This window comes from Podarcis muralis, chromosome 9, assembly GCF_964188315.1.
Source record: "Podarcis muralis chromosome 9, rPodMur119.hap1.1, whole genome shotgun sequence".
Classification (NCBI taxonomy): Eukaryota; Metazoa; Chordata; class Lepidosauria; order Squamata; family Lacertidae; genus Podarcis; species Podarcis muralis.
The window spans coordinates 46,720,627-46,741,490 of NC_135663.1; the positions used below are offsets into that span (position 1 = coordinate 46,720,627).

Genomic DNA, 20,864 nt, shown 5'->3' on the forward strand with positions numbered 1-20,864 from the left:
AGGAAGGACAGGATATAAATTAAATAATAACCATTTTTTTTAATTGTTTTACATAGGGAACTGTTGCGGATCACAAAAGCATTGTTGATGGCTCAAATTTAGATACTATTTGTGCTTATTTCTACATTTCCTCTGCAGCCCCTTGTACCTTCTGAAAATCTGCTTGGGAGATTAGGGGCTCCTATGGAGCAATTTGGGGCAGCTTTAGGGAGAAAGGAGAATCACCAAAAAATTCTGCCGCCTCCCCTCCACCAGATAGATCAAAAGCTTTCTGTAGATAGAAGGAAAAGGAACCTTTCTGTTCATGGAAGGCGAAGTTTGAATCTAATCCAAGTTGTTATATTTTGGGTATATATCGTGTGTTGTTCTAAACTACTCTGAGTGCAATGTTTCCCCCCAAAAAAGTGGTATACAAATAAAGTGACTATGACTACTATAAATTTTAGGATAAAACAATATATAAAAACCTAAAAACACATATATGCTAGGGGAAGTCCAAATCTATATTCATAACATTTATTCATTTTATTTAAAACCATTTCTAGACAGCTTAATATGTTAAAATTCCCAAGGGGTATACAAATATGAGAGTCTAGTGTAAATGTATTTCCAATCAGTGTCACCCAGCTAGCAGTGAAAAGTTTCCATTGGCAGAATGATAATGGAAGCATTTTTTCAGCATTTCCCCCTGCAGCCTCCTTGTGACTTCTCTAAATCTGCTCCAGAGAGACCTCCAACTCTCTGGAGCCAATTTAGCAGGGTGCTGCTTTGGGAAGAGAGAATTGCTGAAAATTGCTTCCTCTGCTTTCCAGCTCATGGGAGCCTCCTATCAGCTAAGCATGAATACATCCCCATAGTCAGCCTTTCATGATGGGAGTTTCAGCAACATACAACTCCTTTCTTCTCCTTCTACCATCACTTCATACCATAGCTGATGAGTTCTGTTGGGATTCAGACCAGTAGCCCTGACCTCTACGATTCATTCAACTCATTACTGGTATTGAAGGCTAGTTTGGAATGCCGATGTTTAAATCAGAAGACATGTGTCCAAATCTGGCTTCTGATGAACAATGCGATTTTCCCCTTTTGGCCCTAACATTTGCTCACAGTTCATGTTGTCTGACCAATCCAAAACGTATTGTAAACCTCTAAGAGGCTTTATTACAACCAAGTGATATGTTGTTGTTGTTGTTGTTGTTGTTTAGTCGTGTCTGACTCTTCGTGACCCCATGGACCAGAGCACGCCATATATTAGTTTTGTTAAATACAGTAAAAATGTTACGATTATTGGTGCTCAGCAAATTTTAGCTTCTTCCAGTTGCACAGCTTACTGTTCCCAAATCAAGAAAGCAATATTGGACCCACTTACCTGCAGATGTAAACAATACCTCAATCACTGATAAGCGTGACCACATGACAGAGCATTGTGAAGGACCTTGTGTAACCTTAGGTCATGCTGGGGCTTACTTCTGAGCAGACAATGTACTGTGCTTGTCTGTAAAAGTCCCTTGCCTTCAGTATACTTCTAAAAAGCAAAAGACAAGTATATTGAATAATTGTAATATTGCTTCTGAGCAGTATCATTTTTAACATGTCAGTTATTACTTTAGCATTTCAGCAGTTACTGGTATAAAATATATAGTGGTTTTTAATGTTATATTTTTTCCTATTAGTTGTTCAGAATTAATGAAGCCAACCAGCTCATGCAGTATGACCAGTGCTTGAGTAAAGGACCAGATGGCACCAAAGTTATGATTACACACTGCAATCTAAATGAATACAAGGAGTGGCAGTACTTCAAGGTATCTACTCAGTGATATGAATTTTCATCTTCTCTTGTGAGCGATCTGTGTACTGAAGAATCTTAATTACTTTTGTTGCTTTCAATGATGGAGAAATAAGATTTCTGGCAAAGTTCTTTCTTTTAAAAGTATCCTGCTCAGGCAACAGTGCAAACTTTATTTTATTGTAAACATAGGAGCCATATTAAAGGACACAAAAGATGGAAACTTAAGTGCACAGATGAAATAATATATCTTACCTCTTTGTTGGCACGTTCTCATCTTCTCTTCCACCAGAAAGCCAATACATTGGGATAGGCTAGCCAGGGAGTATATACAGAACTTAATTGACCTCTAGCAATTAATGAACAGAATCTCTCTGAGCACGATCAGGTGGATTTCCTTCCCAGCTGAATGAAAACAGCTCTTCCACCCTCACCTCAGGTTGGGAGTCAAGATTCACACTGTCTCAGCTATGAATATAATTTCCAGAGAGACTTGAGCCTAAACATATAGAAGGATGGGGGTAAGGGAAGCATGTTAATAGGATCTGGGCAGGGGGAGAACGAAGGGGCACAAGAAGAAGAAAAATTGCTAAACTGGAATACAGAGGGGGCGTTAAAATGATATTAGGTAAGAGTGGTTGATATATTGTCTGAGACATGACTGGGACAGGGGAGCAAAGAAGGGTACAGGAAAGAATATTGGAGTAACTGATGGCCTACAGCACATAGGGGAAAGGTGACCAGGAAAAGAGAGTGTTGATGTTCTCTCCCCACCACCACCACCTCCCCCTTGTAAATACATTTCGTAACATCTAATAAGAGGTAAAGGGACCCCTGACCATTAGGTCCAGTCGCGGACGACTCTGGGGTTGTGGCACTCATCTCACTTTACTGGCCGAGGGAGCCGGGGTACAGCTTCCAGGTCATGTGGCCAGCATGACTAAGCCACTTCTGGCAAACCAGAGCAGTGCACAGAAACACCGTTTACCTTCCTGCTGGAGCGTACCTATTTATCTACTCGCACTTCGTGCTTTCAAACTGCTAGGTGGGCAGGAGCCGGAACTGAACAACGGGAGCTCACCCCATCACGGGGATTCAAACTGCCGACCTTCTAATTGGCAAGCCCTAGGCTCTGTGGTCGAATTATGTGGAATTTGAGGGGATGGGAGAGATCACCAGCCCATGCCTTTTGAGCAGTTGATTGCGGTGACCTATCCCAGACACTGTGGCTTCAGAAACTGTTGTGTCCCTCCCTCTCTCCCCCTCACACCCCCTGCTCAGAAATTTAAACCCTTAGTTATATATGAGCAAGGTTACCACAGATACCCTAATCATCTAATGAGTTGATATCTGCAATATCTGAATAATGCAGATATCAACACATTAGATGATTAGGGTATCTGTGGTAACTTTGTTCATATATAAATAAATAAAATGTATTAATCATTTTCAAGGCAAACCATATAGCAACTGATAAGAACGGTAGTTTCAGTAGGACTTTGCAGATTGTTCTTGGGAAGTAACAGCTTTTTGCTTGCTTCTTGTTTTGCAGAATCTACATAGATTTACCCATATCCCTTCAGGAAAATGTTTGGACCGTTCAGAAGTTCTACACCAAGTGTTTATTTCAGAGTGCGACTCAAATAAAGCAACACAAAAATGGGAAATGAACAATATCCTTAATGTGTAGACAAAATAAGCCCAGACCTACCTATGACAAGTTGAATTCATATAGGACTGAAGATAGCCTGAAAACTGCTGCAACTATTAACTTCGTACAGCTGCGAGCCTGGAACCTCTTGATCTAGATGAAGGACGTAGATGGACAGTGATAGATTTATCAACTTGCAGTTGATGTTTACAAAAACTGCTCTTACCTTAAACTTTAATAGATGTTTACATCTCTCTTTTTTGTTTCGTTTTTAGGATGTTTTTGTTTTATGGTGCGTTAGTTGATAACTGAATGTGCTTTTGACTTTGTTTCTCTTTTACTAGGAGCAAAGCTAAAAGCACCAACTTGGATCTGTAGCGGGAAGTTGTTTGCAGTCATGCAAAGGGTGCTTTTCTGCACCATCTTCTGGTGACAGCCTCCACCCCAAAAGCCCCTCCTGATGGCTGGAGGAACTTCTGGAATGGCTTTTTGAGTGGCTGCCATAAAGGGCTGCGAATTGGCAGCTTCCCATGTGTGCATAAGTGCCGCGCACAGGCAGGGGAATTGGATCCAAGCATGTTGTTGTCTTCTTTGGGATTACACTCAGGGGTCTGCAGGCAGTTTTTATTTTTTTAAACACTCACACTTGAAAAAGGTTGGAGTAACCAGACTTTGCTATAACGTGGTGATTATCAACCTGTTGTACGTTGTTTTGATTTTACATCTTACCAAGCACTGCCACAGGTTTTTTAGCCAGGGTGGCCTTCTTTCACAGTCATGCTGCTTTTTTGAAAGGTGAATTTTCAATGTATTTAGTGCCTCTTTAATTTTTCCTCTGTAGTTCACAAGAAGAAGAAAAATCATCATCGAACAAGTTAGTCAAAGTGTCTCCTTTTTTAAAATAGGGGTGAGTTGGTAAAGCTCTTGTGGTTTAAGATATTGCCAAATTTACAATAACACTCCTTATTTCATATGGTTAAGGGCAACAAATTGAGACACAAGTCATAACAGGGATACTGTGAGAGGAACCTGAAATAGTGATGCTAAAGCTTCACTGAAACCTTTGGAAAGAAGGTTGTGGTTAGTATATACTTAGTAGCACTTAAATCCATGAGCCACTTGTGTAAAATAGCATTGAAGTAGCTTACATCTTCTGTGTTACAGTATATAGCTGAAACTGAAATTTAGCACTAAGTGATGCATTCAGTGGAAGTGAGCACTCCAAATTGCAACTAAAAAAAATTCAAGCACTAACTTCCCTGCTGTATCATGCCTTACGAAACTTCTGTATATGTCAAAATTGAAATATGTGTACATCTGCACAATGTAGAACAGTAAAATTGATCCAATTCACTTTCCTTGTGATAAATGGGAATCTCAGAAGAACTGGATTAAAAAAAAAGAAATCAAAATTATTTTACAAGCACTCGGCATGTAAAGGGATATTGTCAACTAGCTAAAGATCCATATATAGATTAGAAATGAGCAAATGGGAATTGAAGGTGAATTCCAAGGCTCTCTTCCTTCCTCCAAAGAATTAGAATGTTTAAACTTCAGGATTGTGTTATGACTCCAAATTATATAATGACGCCATGGCATGAACAGAAAATGGAAAATAAAGATACTGAAAAGATAAAAACTAAGGGAAAGTTTCTTAAAACATTTGTGCTGAATATTACCCTAAACATGACGGGGGGGGGGGGAGAGATAATAAATGATACCTGCTTCAATATTTAATCCAATTCAAAGGCAGAGATACTAAGAGGTTTGGTATTAGTTTCTGGCCCCTTCTGTACAGTTAGGCACATCTGAATTCTACTGAAATCAGCTAGGTTCATATGCATGTGACACTGCAGGATTTTTAGCTCAAAATTAAACTCGATGATTTGATTAAACTCCCATAGTATTAACTCCTTGATCTTCACTCAAGCAACTCCTAAAAGTGAGCAGTGGAGATGCTTCAGTTACAAGGCCAAATCTTAGTTTAGGTGTAGCTTAGTGTTCTGTTATAACATTTAGTAAACCCAAAATACTGGCCTTAACAAAGGCCTGCTACATATAGTTTGGAATCTTTAATTATTTCTTTGGTGTTGATCTTTTGGGCCTCCTCTGAAAGGTGTGAATAATTAAATTAGAAAATGGAGGAAGAAATAAAAAGGATAATAAGGGTGTGGGTACATTTTATTGTTTGTATGTATGAAAACAGATTTTCATTTTCTTTGTTGGACAGAGGTTAATTTAATCACATTACTATGCATAAATGAAAGATTGCACATCGATTGTGCAGGAGCGTGTGTTTATCAAATGGGTATTGTGTGCAATTACATTAAAATCCAATACTGTATGTGAATATGGATCTGTATTTTTAAACTCCAAATCTTACAAAACAACATAAGCTGTTACTCCTAATGACTTTTCCTACTGTAACCTGCTTTTTGAAAAGTAGATTCCATATCCTTGCTTTGTAAGTTGATCACTATGCATTTCTACACATTTTATAAATTTGATTTATGCAGATTTTGATACACTGTATGTTTCTGTAAAGACTGTATAAATCTTCAAAAGTTTTAATAGGGATGAAACTTGGGTATCTTGTGTATATCTTAATTCTGGGTTGCTTGTTTTTTAGGTGAAGAAAATAAATTTTAACTTGTGGGTTTATTATATATTTGCACCAAAAACTTCTTTTTCTAATCATGTTCCTATTGAATCAAAACGCCTTTAGAGACTGTACATATGTAGTGCATACGTAATTGTTAAATAGAATCCTTTCATTTTTCTTGCTTGTTCCCTAACATAAGTCAGCAATCCTTACTCTCAGCTAGAGCAGTGAGACTAAACAGAGCCAGAGCCACAGCAGCACCTGCAGGTCTGCTTTTTGTGCTGAGTGTGGCAGGTTGGGAAGTAATAAAAAAGTTGGGTTCCTGTGTGCCAGCTTCAGCACAGCAGTCCTGATAGGCCATACCTGAATCAGATTAGCATCCAGTGGATCCTTGAATGGTCCAATTCCATACACATAATGCCCCATTCCAGGGCTTTCCACTGGTAGGAATACCATTGTTAGTAGCTTCTACCCACCTCTGTCTTTGATAGGTGCAGTGGTGGCTTCAAAGTCTAGATGAGCTCGACAGAATTAGGCGGCGAGATACTACCGCCACTTTCTAATCCCTTATGCTACATCAGATCAGGGGTTAGGATTGCTCTACTTATCTTGTAGGCAATAGATAATAAATACCGCATATTGGTCCACCTTATAGGCTCAAGTAGTTAGCTGCATGAGGAAATTCCTGGAAAAAAGGATGCTGCAATGAAGATGTTCACCTACAAAAGCTTATAGCATGATTTCTCTTAAGTGATGTGGCTAGGTTTATGATGCCATTCTGCCAACCTAGCAGTTCAAAAGCATACCAGTGGAAGTAAATAGGTACTGCTACTGCGGGAAGGTTGACAGTGTTTCCGTGCGTTCTGGCACTCGTCGCGCACCAGCAGTGATTTAGTCATGTTGGCCACATGACCGAGAAAGCTGTCTGTGGATAAATGCCGGCTTCTTCGACCTGAAAAGCAAGATGAGGACCGCACCCCAGTCACCTTTGACTGGACCTAACCATCCAGTGGTTCTTTACCTTTACCTATTCCACCTATTCCACAGAGGACGAGATGGTTGGACAGTGTTCTCGAAGCTACAAACATGAGTCTGACCAAACTGCGGGAGACAATGGAAGACAAAAGTGCCTGGCGTGCTCCGGTCCATGGGGTCACGAAGAGTCGGACACGACTAAACAACAATTCCACCTTTATGGCAGTTTTAGGAAAGTGTTGAAGCCTTGAGGATTCTGCTTCCAGATTCAACTTTTCTGAAGATTATAAAAGGAAGACATTTGTTCCTAGCAGAGTTCAAGGAAGATATGCCATGCAAAGGTTGCTTTCCTTGTTTTTTTTAAAAAACCTGCTTATTTTTCTTAGTTTCCATATTTTGAGTGTGTAAACAAGTCTAGAAGCAGAACATTTTAGGCCAACCGATGCTTATATTGCTGTAGCAACCAATACTTATTCCAGTGTCATGAGGCAACTTGCCAACTTTTAGGATGCACTCTTCCTCTTCCAAAATTTAAGTAACACTGCGAGTCCAGCAGGTCAGATCAGATACCCTCGAGCAGCTATGCTGTGCACAAGATTTGATGCAAGTTGTAAAATCCTGCAGTAGAATGACTGATTTAAATTGTATGTGGGGATCATATTTTTGAGTGCTCCAGTTAACACATCACTCTTTAACAAGTAGTAGCAGCTAGCAGAGCAGGAAACTAGTTCTTTTGTTCTGAACTTTCAATAAAGCATCGAAGTATGGCACACCTTCACCTATAATCTCAAATTTAGTCTTTCCACCTCACAGTTTTGTGCACAGAGCAGATCTTATGTAAGAGTGTATGCTGAAGATCATTTAAATGCTATGGCATAGCTATTCTGAAACCACTGAACTTTTGAAGTGGCATGTAAAGCAGCCATACCAGTAGCAGCACCCAAGGCCTAGAGATAATATTGCCAGCACTATTCACTGCCAGAAACTTTAATGGATGCTTTGTATCTACTGTGTCAATGCAGTAACGAGGGTTAAAAGTAGGCTTTTCTATGTCAGCCCAGGCTCTGTATTGAGGACCTACAGAATACAAGGTCTAGCTACTACAAAACAATATTCTTAAGTTAAAACTAGGAAAACAGTTTCCAAGACATGAACCAGTAACTTTGCATCATTAGCAAGCTATGGAAATGTATTAATGTAGTAGTCTTAAAGGCAATAAATCAGCCAAATAGTTACATTTTTCATTTAAAAGATCTGATGTAAACATCAGTGCCAACTAGTCTTGCACAGGGACAGGAGACCTTTTCAACTGTGTTCCATCCCTTTTGTAGGCAACCTTATAGGGGCTACATGTTTAGCTGGAGGAAAGTGAGTTTTGAACAGAAACTGTTACTTCCCAGCCACAAGAGTGTCTCCGAGCAAACTTAAGTATTACTGCAGTTCAGGATCTCTGTTCACTGACTGATTCCAGTCATGCAGAAGCACTCTAGGAGGGCATGGAGCAGATAACGAAGCAGCATGACTTGGAATCTGGAGGCCATTTAAATCCCAGGCCTGAAGTTCCCCAATCCTAGTCTAGAATCATGTAGTCTTTACACCACTACCTATGAAAGCTTGTCTACAAGCAATAATTCAGTAATGGCTCCTGTACTGCACTATATTGAGGGGTCCCCTAGCTACAATGAGCCAGTTTTAATCTCCCAACATCCCCCAAAAGCTTCTGGTAAAAAAATAATTTTTGGAAGACTAATCATGCAATACAGTATTTCTGGACAACTTTGTCAAAAGGAAGGCCATGTATCTGATTTATAGGAATTAAGTGTTTCCTTATACAACTATGGACCTGACACAAGCAGTATTTGTAACTTAAAATGGGACGCCGCCAACACAGAACTCAGTGCAGCATATTTCTAAGCACATTTTCAAAAAGGTGCACTTCATACTACAGCCTTAATGGGGGCTAGCATTAAGGGAGAAGCTTAGGGAGTGAAGTGGCTATTCCTTACCTTCTACATGTGCTACACTAACCTCAAATCAAGCAGTAATGCAAAACCAACCCATGGCTGTATCATGCCATTGTTGCACAATAAATCAACTCATCTCTAATGTGGCCAAATTTGACATTTTAATTTTCTCCTACAGACTTTTTAGGTCTGAACTTACACAAGATTTTTCATACTACAAGCCCCACTTCAGAGTACCACTTTAAGAGGCATGTGATACACAGTCCTAGTTACGTAGAGGAACATTTGCAATGCTGTACAACTGGGAGTGGGGAACCTCTGGCCCTCCACTTGTTCCTGAATAACTACCATCAGCATAGTCAGGGAAGGGAATTGCTGTTCAACATATGAAGGGCCACAGGTTGCCCACTTCTGCTTTATGTGAAAGTTGCTTGTAATTACTCCTGTCTCAAAAGTTGCAACATGAATTAAGTCTAACATGGCTTCTCTAAGTCAGCCTTCTCCAACCTCATGCCTTAATGTTCTGGACAAATATCCTTAAGACCAGAAAGAGTAAACTGTCAAGGAAAATGAGTTGCAGCTCAAAAAATTTTGAGCGTACCAATTGAGAGAAGGCTGCTTTAAGGTTACCTTACCCTTCATGACATTACCACAGGCATATACTATAATTTCCAACTGTTTAAGCAAATTAACACTACAGTATAGTAACAAGAATAATGTACATCATTTTATTACAAAATTGTTAAAAAAGTAATACAATGCAATAGTATGCAAGACAAGGTTGACTACCAATTTTACTACCATTTTTTTTAACTCTGCTCAAAATCAAGCTGTCACTGAATCCAAAGAACCATTAAATATGCCTGAACATTTGACAATATCAGCTTTTAAAAATCTAACAGTAGTGGCATTCAGCTACTACTTACATTAGAATACAGGTCTCCCTACAATCACATTACCTATACACAATTCTGTACAGTTTTTATACTGAAGCTAACAATGAGCTGCACTCGACTTCACATTCTTAGCAAAATCATTGACTTTTGAGCACAAAATCTTTACAGCAGCTTTATAACTTCACTCTTCCTCATCATCTTCCTCCTCCTCCTCATCTTCCTCCTCTTCTTCGTCTTCTTCCTCATCATCATCTTCTTCAGGTTCTACTTTCTTCTTGGAGCCTGCTGGCCTACCTGGACCTTTCTTTCCTGCATCACCCTTCCCCTTGGCACGATATGCTGCAACATCCTGCAACAGAAATGCAAAATTTAGTTTGAAAAAACACATCTTCAGAAAGATAAATTGGGATTTCTTCCCATTTGTTCTTTGGGTTGCTTCCCGACACTTTCAAAACATGCTCACAGCATCTATCACTCTGCCCATGGCAATCATCCTTGCTGCCATGTCCCTTGACAACAACATATAATGTAAGACTATGAACCTTAAAAACAGCAAGCGATGCTACTGGAAGACTTTTGCTTTTTACTGAAACCAGTTACTTTTGCATAGTTTTCCGCCAAGGGAGCTGTTCCTTAGGCGGTCTTTCTAGTAGTGTTCTCAGGGCCAGTACCATTTAGACTCACCAGTAGAAACTGTACCCTCAGGCTATTTTCTAGGTCATTACTGTACCAACATTAACTTTTGCCAAATAATCAACAATTATTTTCAGTTGGCAATTCAAGGTCCCAAATAGTAAAACCATAATGCACATGATTAACAGAAAACTAAAAGGAACACATTACCTTCTCATACTTCTCCTTTAGTTTTGCTGCCTTCTGCTCAAAGGGCTGTTTGTCTTTTGCTGTTTGCTCAGACCACATTTCGCCTAGTTTCTTTGCTGTATCACCAATAGACAAACCTGGGTGGTCGCTTTTTATCTTTGGGCGATGCTCAGAACAAAACAGGAAGAAAGCAGATCTACAGGATGAACAAGGACATTGTGTCAGACAACTTGGCATGATTTCAGATTAAGGGGACGATAGAAATGTTCCACATTTTGAAATTAACTTACATGCAGACCAAAAAATCCTATCTTTGATAAACTTACGGTGGTCTTTTGGGGGCATTGGGGTCCTTCTTCTTCTTCTTCTCCCCTTTAGGAGGAATATAACTTTTCATCTCCCTATCATAGCGAACTTTGTCACCCTTTGCCATGTCTTCAAACTTGCCCTTTTCTTTTGCTGACATTGTCTGTAGGGAGGGGGGAAATGAGTGTTAAAACCACATATATTTAAGGTTTGGGGGCCTTGGCAACAACCATCCACTAAATACTGAGAGCAACATCTCCACATATTATATACGTTAAGAAAAACTGCAACAATATACTGGAAGTCAACAATAAGGCAGGCACCATATCCAAACAAGCTAATTTGTTTTTTCCACTATGCTACTTCCTATTTTTCCAGATTTGCTTTAAAGCCTTTTGTTTAGCTACAAACACTAGAAAGGAAAAAAATGAATTCCTGCCAAACAATGGTTGTAAGAATGAGTTGGGACTTACAGAATTCTCATACAACCGATGAGCACAAGCATTTATTACAAGTCCAAGAATGGGCAAAATAATACTCTGTTCCTCTCAGACCACAGAAGACATTCCTTTTCCAATACCCCAGAAACTGCCTGGAACAAATATACACATATCTAACATTTATTAATATTTCTTGCTGATTTAAAGTGGGGAAGGCTTAAGTAAAACTACACTGCCAAACCTACAGTTGGTATGTGAACCTCCTCATAACATATTCCAGTTCCTTTTAATTGTAGTTTAATGAGAATGTGAAGGAGGCAAGGGCAAGAAAGTGCAAACATTAAGACATTCCAGTAGGTGGCCATTTTCAATCTGCTTAACTTTAGCAAATTTGCTTTTGTAAGCTATCCTGGCAATCTGCAAGTTTGTCCCAAAGACCTGAGGAGTTCAAAGAGTATTATGGAAATACTCAGAACATCCAATAGTTTTCTGTAATGTACTGTAATGAAAAGTGAAGCATTTTAACGTGGGGAGTAGGAGACACAATTTGGCAAACGCGGTTTGGAAGTAGCTTAAAAATGCACAGCAGCCTTTATTGTTGCAACATTTCAAAGAACTCTCCTTACAAATTTACGGGCGGGGTTTCACCATGCCTTTTTAAAAACATGCTAACAGCCTAGTAAACTTTGAATTTGCTCTATTCCTTCCATCCCCGCTTACAAAACCCAGCCGCTCCTGCAACTTCGCACTGTTAGAAACTGCGGCCGCCGAAAAAAGCTCGGCAAGGGGGTGGAGGAGGAAGGGAAGCTGTTTATCAGGCGCGCCCGCTGGCAGGCCCGACTCCAGCTCCGTTCCCGCCTTTTAAGTCCTTGGGCGGGCGCGAGCAACTGCAACGCGCGCCAACGCCGCTGGGAGGGGGAGGGGGGAGCTTGCTGGGAGGCGGCGCCTAGCCGAGCAACGCCAGGCGAGGCAGGCGGGCGGGCCCTAGCTGGGCCTGGCCGAGCCGCTTCTTGCTTACCCGCCATTTCTCGGAGCATTTCTTGGAGAAGTCGGAAAAGTTGACCGAAGTGTCCGGGTGCTTCTTCTTATGCTCCTCGCGGCACGTTTGCACGAAATAAGCGTATGAGGACATCTTGCCCCGGGGCTTGTTCGGGTCGCCTTTGCCCATGGCTGCGGCAACGGTCCCTGATCGGTGGGGAAAGCTGGGTGGGTTGGGGGGGGGAGGAAAAAAAGAGGGAGGGAAAATTAACGAGTAAGCAACGAGGAAAAGAGGCAGTGGCCGCTTACAATGAGGTTCGCATTCCGGGCCTTCCTCCCCTGGCGCCCCCCCCCACGGCCTGTGGCGACACTTTCCCGCCCAAACTACTTCGCCCCCCCCCCTCCGCGCCTCACCACCAACCGCTCTTTCGAGGCTTCTTCACGGGCCTCGGAGAGGCTAGAAATTCATTCTTCCCCTCGCGCAAACACTTTCCTGCCCGAAAAACCCCCGACGCCTTCGCCCCCTCAGCCTGCCCCACGGCTCCCGGGTCGCGTCAGCCCCAAACAGCCCAGTCACCGTTTCTCAGCCGCGCCCCAGAGCTCAAGCCGCCCCAGCCCCGCTTTTCTAAGAAAGGGTGGGGGTAAAAATTACACGTTTGTGGTACTTAGCCCCTCGCCTGGTGGAGCTGAGGAAGAGAAGTAGCGGCCGTTGGCGACGTCGAGAGAGGGGGGTCAAGGAAAACGCGCAGATCACCTTCCTTCGCCGCAGTCGAATGGGTCGTTTCCAACGCACTTGATAGCCTCTTGTTTTCCACAGCCCTACCCGCCACAGCAACTTTACCCGCAAAGCTCGCGGCGGGGCCCGCCCCTTAAGCTCTCCGATTGGCTGCCCGGCTGGTTTGAACCTCGTCAAGCCTCGCCCCCGCGCCTTTCGGAGCAGGCGATTGGCTGAGGGCTCATGCGACGCCGCCAGCAGAAGTCGCTGTGTTCGGTCGAGAAAGGGGGCGGGAAGAAAAGAGGGCGGGGGGGAGGGGATTGCTTGCGCTTCATACCCGTTGAAACCGGTTAGGGAGTGTGGAGAGAGTGGGATTAAGAGCGCGCCTCCGATTGGAGAGCTGGTAGGGCTGGAGGGAAAAACCCGCAGAAACCCCTGCCATTGGCCAAGGCATAAACCAGGAGTTGCTATTGGTCCGAGGAAGGTGAAATCGCGTGGTTTAAAAATACAAAGGAGGAGGGGGAAGGGAAAAGAAGTGAGAAAAACAAGAAGAGCTCCAGAGAAATAGGGGGAGGGGGGGAAACATCTGCGGGTGGCAACAGTTTTACTGTGTTTGAGAGGGAAGGAAAACAGCTCGGGCGGGAGCCTATATGAGTTTGTGCTTTGCTCCTTGTTGTAAAGCTGTTGGAAGCTGCACTAGCCTCTGGCTTTAAAAAGAGGGCTGCACAATATTTGCCCTTTAAAAGCGGGCGGGTTGGGGGCGGGGAGAGAGGTCTTGTCCTCAGTTGTCCATTCAGTCCGACTTCGAGGGACCTTGGGCGCCCAAGTAACCGTGCCCAGGCTCGCCGGCCGCCTTTATCTATCGCATGTTTACTCAGAAATTACTTTTGTCTTCTGCAAACCTCGCTCTGGCTGGAGTGAGGAAGCGGCTGCAAATCATCCGTGTAGATGATTTGCTGCCTTTTGAGGAAGTACCTCACACCCCTCTTCGCCATTCTTGCTATAGCAGATGTAACACGGGTGCACGCCTTGCTTCTTTCCCGTGTTCCTGCCGAGCCTTCCCTCCTTTACTTGCTTGAGGCAACTTGAAAGTTTTCGCATTGCCGTCGCCACCTGTTGCTGCTTCTCTTCGCTGCTTCCACGCCGTCTGCCTCATGGTCGCTTAGCCAGCTGTCCTTTACTGTAAAAGGCTGTTGTCCCATAGTCTGGCCAGCGGTGGCTGTCCCTCATCGATCCTCTTTAGCCCCCAAGCGGGGGGGGGATATGTTTTTTGAACAACTCAAAAGCAGAACAGCCCCTCGTCGTAACTTTCAGGGCTGTTCTTGTGTATGGGGTGAGGAGGCACGTACCTTCCCCACTGAACCATAATTGCCAGAATTCATTACTATTATTATTTAAAAGGATTAAGTTTCTATTGATTGTAGAGCCTGAGATAATAGGCAAAATCTACAGGCACCTTTCCCCGCCCCCCCCCCGCCCCAGAATACCCTAATTCCACCTTTCATTGTTTTACTTTGCTCCTCCTCCTTGAAAATTTTCTACAGGTGCCCATGATTGACAGACTCCCTTAAACATAAAGAAGAGGCATTTGATACGCACACTTACCTACTTGTCACAAACAAAGGAATGAGTATAGCATACATAGCATATATTCCTCAAGAAACCCATGATCATGGATATAATGTGCTACTCCCCTAAGGTTTGTGTTAATCTTGTGTTATAAGACTATAAATTCTAGCAGTAAGGAAGAGCAACTAATGTTGCAACAAGTTCTGATTTTGCTGAAACACAGAAATCAAGCCTGCTTAATTTTTTATTTATGGTAGCACTTAAAGGCACAGCACCTGTGTTGGAAGGGGGTGGAGGAGAGGAAGCAGCATTTTTAAAACTGTTAGTTGGTAGTTTAAAATTTTAATGGCTGATCTATTAGAGTACAGTACATATCTAAGTGGCTTTTAAAAGGGGGTAGCAACCAGACAATTTCTCTCATCCATTAAATACAAAAACCAACTATGCTACTGTGGTAGGACTGGGGCTTGTATTGATGCTGGTTGCACAGAAAGGCCTTACTAAGGTGCATAAGGTGAGAAAGGGTTTTACTACTATGTCTTACCCTCACACATGGCTACTATCCTCCTCTTTCCATACACACTATACAGTGGTACCTCAGGTTACATACGCTTCAGGTTGCAGACTCCGCTAACCCAGAAATATTACCTCGGGTTAAGAACTTTGCTTCAGGATGAGAACAGAAATCATGCTCCGGCGGCGCAGGGGCAGCAGGAGGCCCCATTAGCTAAAGTGGTACTTCAGGTTAAGAACGGACCTCCAGAACGAATTAAGTACTTAACCCGAGGTACCACTGTACCTTCAAAGCACATCCTTTCCCTCAAAGAATTTGGGGCAATGTACTTTGTTAAGGGTTGCTGGGAACTGTAGCTTTGTAAACTACAGTGTCCAAAATTCCCTGAGGAGGGAAATAATGTACTTTTAAAGTATGGTGTGTACACATTAAGTCTCAAGGGGATTCCCCACCGTGACATATTTTTAAATCACTTAATGTTCTTTTATAGAATATGAGACAGTGGAGCAAGGGAAACTACCATATTTTTCGCCCCATAGGATGCACCATCCCATAGGACACACCTAGATTTTTTTGGAGGGAAATAAAGAAAAAAAAGTTTATTTCCCCCCCCCCCAGGCGCGGGGCTTGCGCGGTGGTAGCCGCCGGGCGCGCGAGGCTTGCGGACATCTGCCCGAAGCACGGGGCGTGCTCCGCAGCACACCCCGTGCTTCGGGCTGCAGGCTGCCGCCCGCAAGCCTTGCGCGCCCGGTGGGACTTCCCGCCGGGCGCGCGAGGCTTGCGGATAGCTTCGTGAAGCCTGGAGAGCGAGAGGGGTTGGTGCGCACCGACGCCTCTCGCTCTCCAGGCTTCAGCGAAAGCCTGCATTCGCCCCATAAGATGCACACACATTTCCCCTTCATTTTTAGAGGGGGAAAAGTGCGTCCTATAGGGCGAAAAATACGGTAATTCAACAAGTAACCATGATTTGTGTTCCCTGAGTGGGAAATGATCCATGAATGCAACACTTCCTAGCAACAACTTTTTAGACCACAACCCTTTAAAGTTTCTAGGTTAGGCCCATGCATTTTCATTTGCTGCCTCTTCCTCAACTCACTGAAAACTCCTAAAACAACGATGCATTGTTGTTCATTCCCAAATGGGAAATTGTTGTTTAATATCAGTTCACTAACTAAGATCTTAAACCATGTATGTTATTTAAGACTCTGGTTAGAAAACTGACCTTAAAGGAGCATTCCGTATTTTGGAGTATTGTGATTTAAGTTAACCAGGATTGGTGGGCTGCTTGGAAGAGGCAAGGGGGACCACATGTTTCTGACTATTGTTTTCAGCTTCTGTGATCACACTCCCATTAACTGTGCACTCACTGCATTTCCAGTGCCAGGTGTTTAATCTGTGTTCACAGATGTTATCCAAAATGTGTATGTATCCTGCACTTTATTATAAAGTACAGCCTCCCCCGCCCTCAATCAAGTCCAGCTGAGCAATTAGCCTCTCCTAGAAGCAGCTGGGAAGGGAGAAGAGGCGTTCAGGGATTATTTTAAAAAAATAATTATATAAGTTGTGTGTGTTTCATATTAATTAAACTCCCCCCAGTATACTAGTGTACTTGCTTTTAAAAAATCAAAGGGCATTTTTTTTTTTTTTTGGTAGCATATGCATTTTCATATAAATTGATATAATTATGCATTGCACGGGGATTTTGCAAAGAAATAAACTAACATACTCTACATCAAATTAACCAAAATAGGTTTTGTCAAGGTATTTGCCACTGGCGTAAAGAAAAACATGCTAAAGTTGCAATGCTTTATATATATAATTGGCATATCTCCAATTAAACACAAGTGGGTCTTAACATGCCTAGGATACATAATGAAATGAGTTTGATTTTTTAAATATAATATCTATTAGTATAAGCATTCAAATTTCCTATGGTCCTCAAGTCCTTCACTAGTAAATTTTAAAAGTAATATTTAATAGACCTTTCCACTAGGCATTTAAAGGCTATGTGTGAAGAAAACTTTTTGAAGTCCCATCAGATCTTCTTTTTTAGAAGTATTCTACTTTGCTGTACTTCAAAACAGCAGCCCTGGAGCTGTGATTAAAGAAACAGGCTTGCCCTTTATATCCTGGCACTGGGATTAAGCCAGATAGTTTCTTAAGGGAAATAGTTTCATTCTGCCTTTATATTGTGGTTTCCTTCCCTGCAGAGTTGAAGCCATCACTGAAAGATTAGAGTAACAATAAGACAGTAAACTATTCAGAAAGAATCTGTCTTTTGCAGCAGAAAGTGCTAGCCAACATTTGGCACAGTAGCTTTTGGAAGAAGAGTTATACGGGAAGTGAATATAGAAGAATTAATCTTCATGTAACAGAATGATCTGCTTCAGGGCACAAGTTGCTAAAGAATGTTCCTCTTTCAGATGGTTGGGGTAGAAAACAGGGAAAGCAAAATAAACAAGGGATGAACATAAGCAAATGCTGTTACACATACTTAGGCTTCATCTCAGCCAGGAATGGGGGTTTTAGCACTTACAAAGTATAGCCATGAAATGAGGTAAGAAATGAGATTCTGAATTTAACTTCCAGTTTGGAACTCTGATCCTAAATGTGACTTTCTAAACTTATTTGCTTCAGTGGAATCTACTTTCAATTTTATTTGTATTTCCAACCTTATTGCTACAACTTTTAGACTTAACCACCCCACCCCAAACACTCAAAGAGTTTAATGCTTGCATGGGTAAATGCATGATTTAAAAGTCTAGTCTGTAAAATTACTATTCCTAATGCAAAGTAACATTTGAGTGACATCCAGCAAGTTTTTATTTTCCTACCAGCACATTGCATTACTAACAACCCTTTAAAATTGTTCAGATATAGCAGCTGGTTAAGAAAATATTTGCATTCCTCCTGACAACAGTAAACTCTTGGAAGCATGTGTTCCAGGATGTATACTGACTCTTGTTGTCTTTCAGATCCAATGCAGACATTGGTTTGGAGTTTCCAGGGAAACATTTGTGCCAATTCTAAAAGGCCCTACTGTATACCTCAAACATGGGTTGCTTGTGTTGCAGCCAGATGCTATGGATGTAACTTGGGCAGTCTACACCCATCCTTCAAATTCTTACTGAGTTGCCATTGCTCCCCTGCTGGGCACATGCCTCTCTCCCTTTGCTTGGCTTGGAGGAGAGGTAGGTTGACACTGCTGCCAGACTGCTTCCAACCTACAGCCAGGCCACAAAACTAACTTGGCATAGCTGTAGTCATTACATTGCCTGGCCATCTGTGCTTCAGATTCAGAGAAAGAAGGAGGAGCTCAGGTGCTGAGAAGGCCAGTCTTAAGCATATCCAGTGCCTTCGCCCCCCCCCCCCCTTTCCCAGAGTTGACCCTTTTTTTTAGGGCTGGAGGAGGCAAGCAGTGGCTGGAGGGTGGCTCCTCCGGCAGGGAAGAGGCGGAGGCTGGACGCAGCGCCACCTGGCTCAGCTGGCCGCTTCGTGCCACAGTGGCCACGGCAGGCAGCACACCGAGCGAGCAAAGGCGTGTGCGCTGCACCCGCCAAGCATCGGCTCGGTTTCCCCCCTTTTAGCCTTCTGGTGCCCTACAGAATACGGCACCTGCAGGCTAAAAGGGAAGGCTAAAAGGAGTGGCACATGCACCCTTGCTCACTCAGCATGCTCGTTTGGTGTTCCCCGGACTCTCATCTGGTGCCCTCCAGAACTTGGCGCCCCGCGCCACTAGCCTCAATGGGTAGGATGGGCCTGAGGCCAGTGCACAGAAGAAAAAGGAGTTAAACTACAATCCTGACTCCTCACAGTGAATAAGCCCCACTGAATTCAGCAGAGCTTTCTTCTGAGTAGACATGGTTAGGATTGTTCTGTTAGTTCATTAATGAACTATATGGCACCGTCAAATGAGTATGGGGAGGTAGGTATTGATATATTCTTAGTGATTGTTCCTTAAGTTTGGCATTTATTCCACATACCCTGGGGAGCCCTGATGAAGTATAGGAATTTCCTGGAAGTGAATTTGTAGGTTTTACAAGTAGGCTTTCAATGGCATATAAATATATGGTATCTATGTCTTTAATCCGATGTTCACATAGCAGGACTTCTGAGTAAACATATGTAAGATTGTGCTTAAGTCTTTGAAGTGTGTGACTTCTCCAGGTTTGAGGGTAAGGAGGTTCAGATTATGTTTTCTCTCTCTTTCATAAATATGAGTAATTAGAATTTATAGAAACTGTTTCAAGTCAAGCTCAGGTAGTTTTGTGTCCACAGGATTCCAGGAGCAGGATTGCTTTGGTAGAGTCAGTCAATATATTTTTATGGTGTGGATTGGGCCAAGTGAGCAAACTGAAACTTAGTCCAGACAAGACAGAGGTGCTCTTGGTCATTTGGAAGATGGAACAGGGAATAGGGGTTCAGCCTGTGCTGGATGAGGTCACACTCCCCCCTGAAGACACAAGTTTACAGTTTGGGCATACTCTTGGACTCAGCCCTGAGTATGGATGCCCAGGTCTCTGCAGTGTCCAGGAGTGCATTTGCACAGTTAAAGCTCATGCGTCAGCTACGCCCATTTCTTCAGATGTTTGATTTGGTCACAGTGATGCTTGCCTTAGTTACATCCTGCTTGGATTACTGTATTGCACTCTACGTGGGGCTGCCTTTGAAAAGTGCTCAGAAACGTCAACTGGCTCAAAAGCTGCAGCCAGATCATTGAGCGGAGCTGGTTATAGGAAGTACCGGTATACAACTCGCTCCACTGGCTACTGGTCTCTTTCCTGGAACAACTCAAAGTGCTGGTTATCAGCTATAAAGCCCTATACAGCTTAGGTCCAAGCTATCCAAAAGACCATATTCCCTGCCCAGGTTTTGAGATCTTTAGGTGAGGCCCTTCTTTTGGTCCTGCGTCCTCACAGTCATGCTTGGGAGGAATGCAAGAGAGGGCCTTCTTGGTGGCTGCTCCCAGACTTTGGAACTCCCTCCCTAAAGAAGCCAGATTGGCTCCCTCCTTGTTGTGCTTCTGCTGGCAGATGAAGAGTTTCTTGTTCCAATAGACTTTTGGGAACCAACTGGTTTTAAATAAGGGCTGGTGCCGTGCTGTTTTTATTGTAATTATTTGTTTGGTTTTAATAGATGTTATATATGTATATAGCTCTACTTATTTCAAGGTTAAATTACTTTTTAAAAAATTATTTTTATTAAATTTTTCCAACAAAATATACCATAATCAATACTAAATAAAACACACACACACACAAATTGCATTTTACATTTTACATTACAAGTGTCTTAATCAAATCCTGCAAGTGAGTTCATTTCAGTACATTGTTTCTGTATATACCGTACATCATAACAGGTTTAATTACTTTTTAATGATAGCTTTTTCTATTATTATTATTTTTAGCAGTTCTCATTTTTTATATATAAGCTGCCTTGAGTCCCTGTCAGGGGAAAAAAGCAAAGTATAAATAAATATATTATAGTAATGCTTTTTTCTTATTGAATGGGATAGGCAGAGCATGAAAATTCAAGGCTCTGCATGTTATCACCAGAGTATCCTTGAAGAGAGGTGTTATCTGGACAGAAAGTGAACTAGCCAGTTTTCAGCTGTTCTGTGTCTTTTATACGGAGAAAATCAACAAA

At 42.4% G+C, this 20,864-nt stretch overlaps 2 protein-coding genes across 4 annotated transcripts in view; one reads left to right on the top strand and one right to left on the bottom strand.

Moving 5' to 3' along the window:
- Positions 1–6,103, top strand: part of GALNT7 (polypeptide N-acetylgalactosaminyltransferase 7) — a 46,786-nt gene extending 40,683 nt beyond the window's left edge. For both annotated transcript variants that reach the window (XM_028744004.2, XM_028744003.2), the window contains exons 11-12: positions 1,674–1,802; positions 3,339–6,103. In XM_028744004.2, the coding sequence (XP_028599837.2) occupies positions 1,674–1,802; positions 3,339–3,476 (267 nt within the window). In that variant the 3' untranslated portion in view covers positions 3,477–6,103. The remainder of the gene's footprint in view (positions 1–1,673; positions 1,803–3,338) is intronic.
- Positions 6,104–9,692: 3,589 nt separating this feature from the next.
- HMGB2 (high mobility group box 2) lies at positions 9,693–13,243 on the bottom strand. 2 transcript variants are annotated; one of them, XM_028743701.2, is made up of 5 exons: positions 13,098–13,243; positions 12,461–12,644; positions 11,023–11,165; positions 10,718–10,892; positions 9,693–10,223 (listed from the first exon to the last, which is right to left on the bottom strand). In XM_028743701.2, exons 2-5 carry the CDS (start codon positions 12,608–12,610, stop codon positions 10,056–10,058), a joined length of 636 nt encoding a protein of 211 aa, XP_028599534.2. In that variant the 5' UTR covers positions 12,611–12,644; positions 13,098–13,243; the 3' UTR covers positions 9,693–10,055. The 2 variants fall into 2 exon arrangements, with proteins under 2 accessions (XP_028599534.2, XP_028599533.2); XM_028743700.2 differs by having other exon boundaries at positions 13,073–13,238.
- Between the last annotated feature and the right edge of the window lie 7,621 nt (positions 13,244–20,864).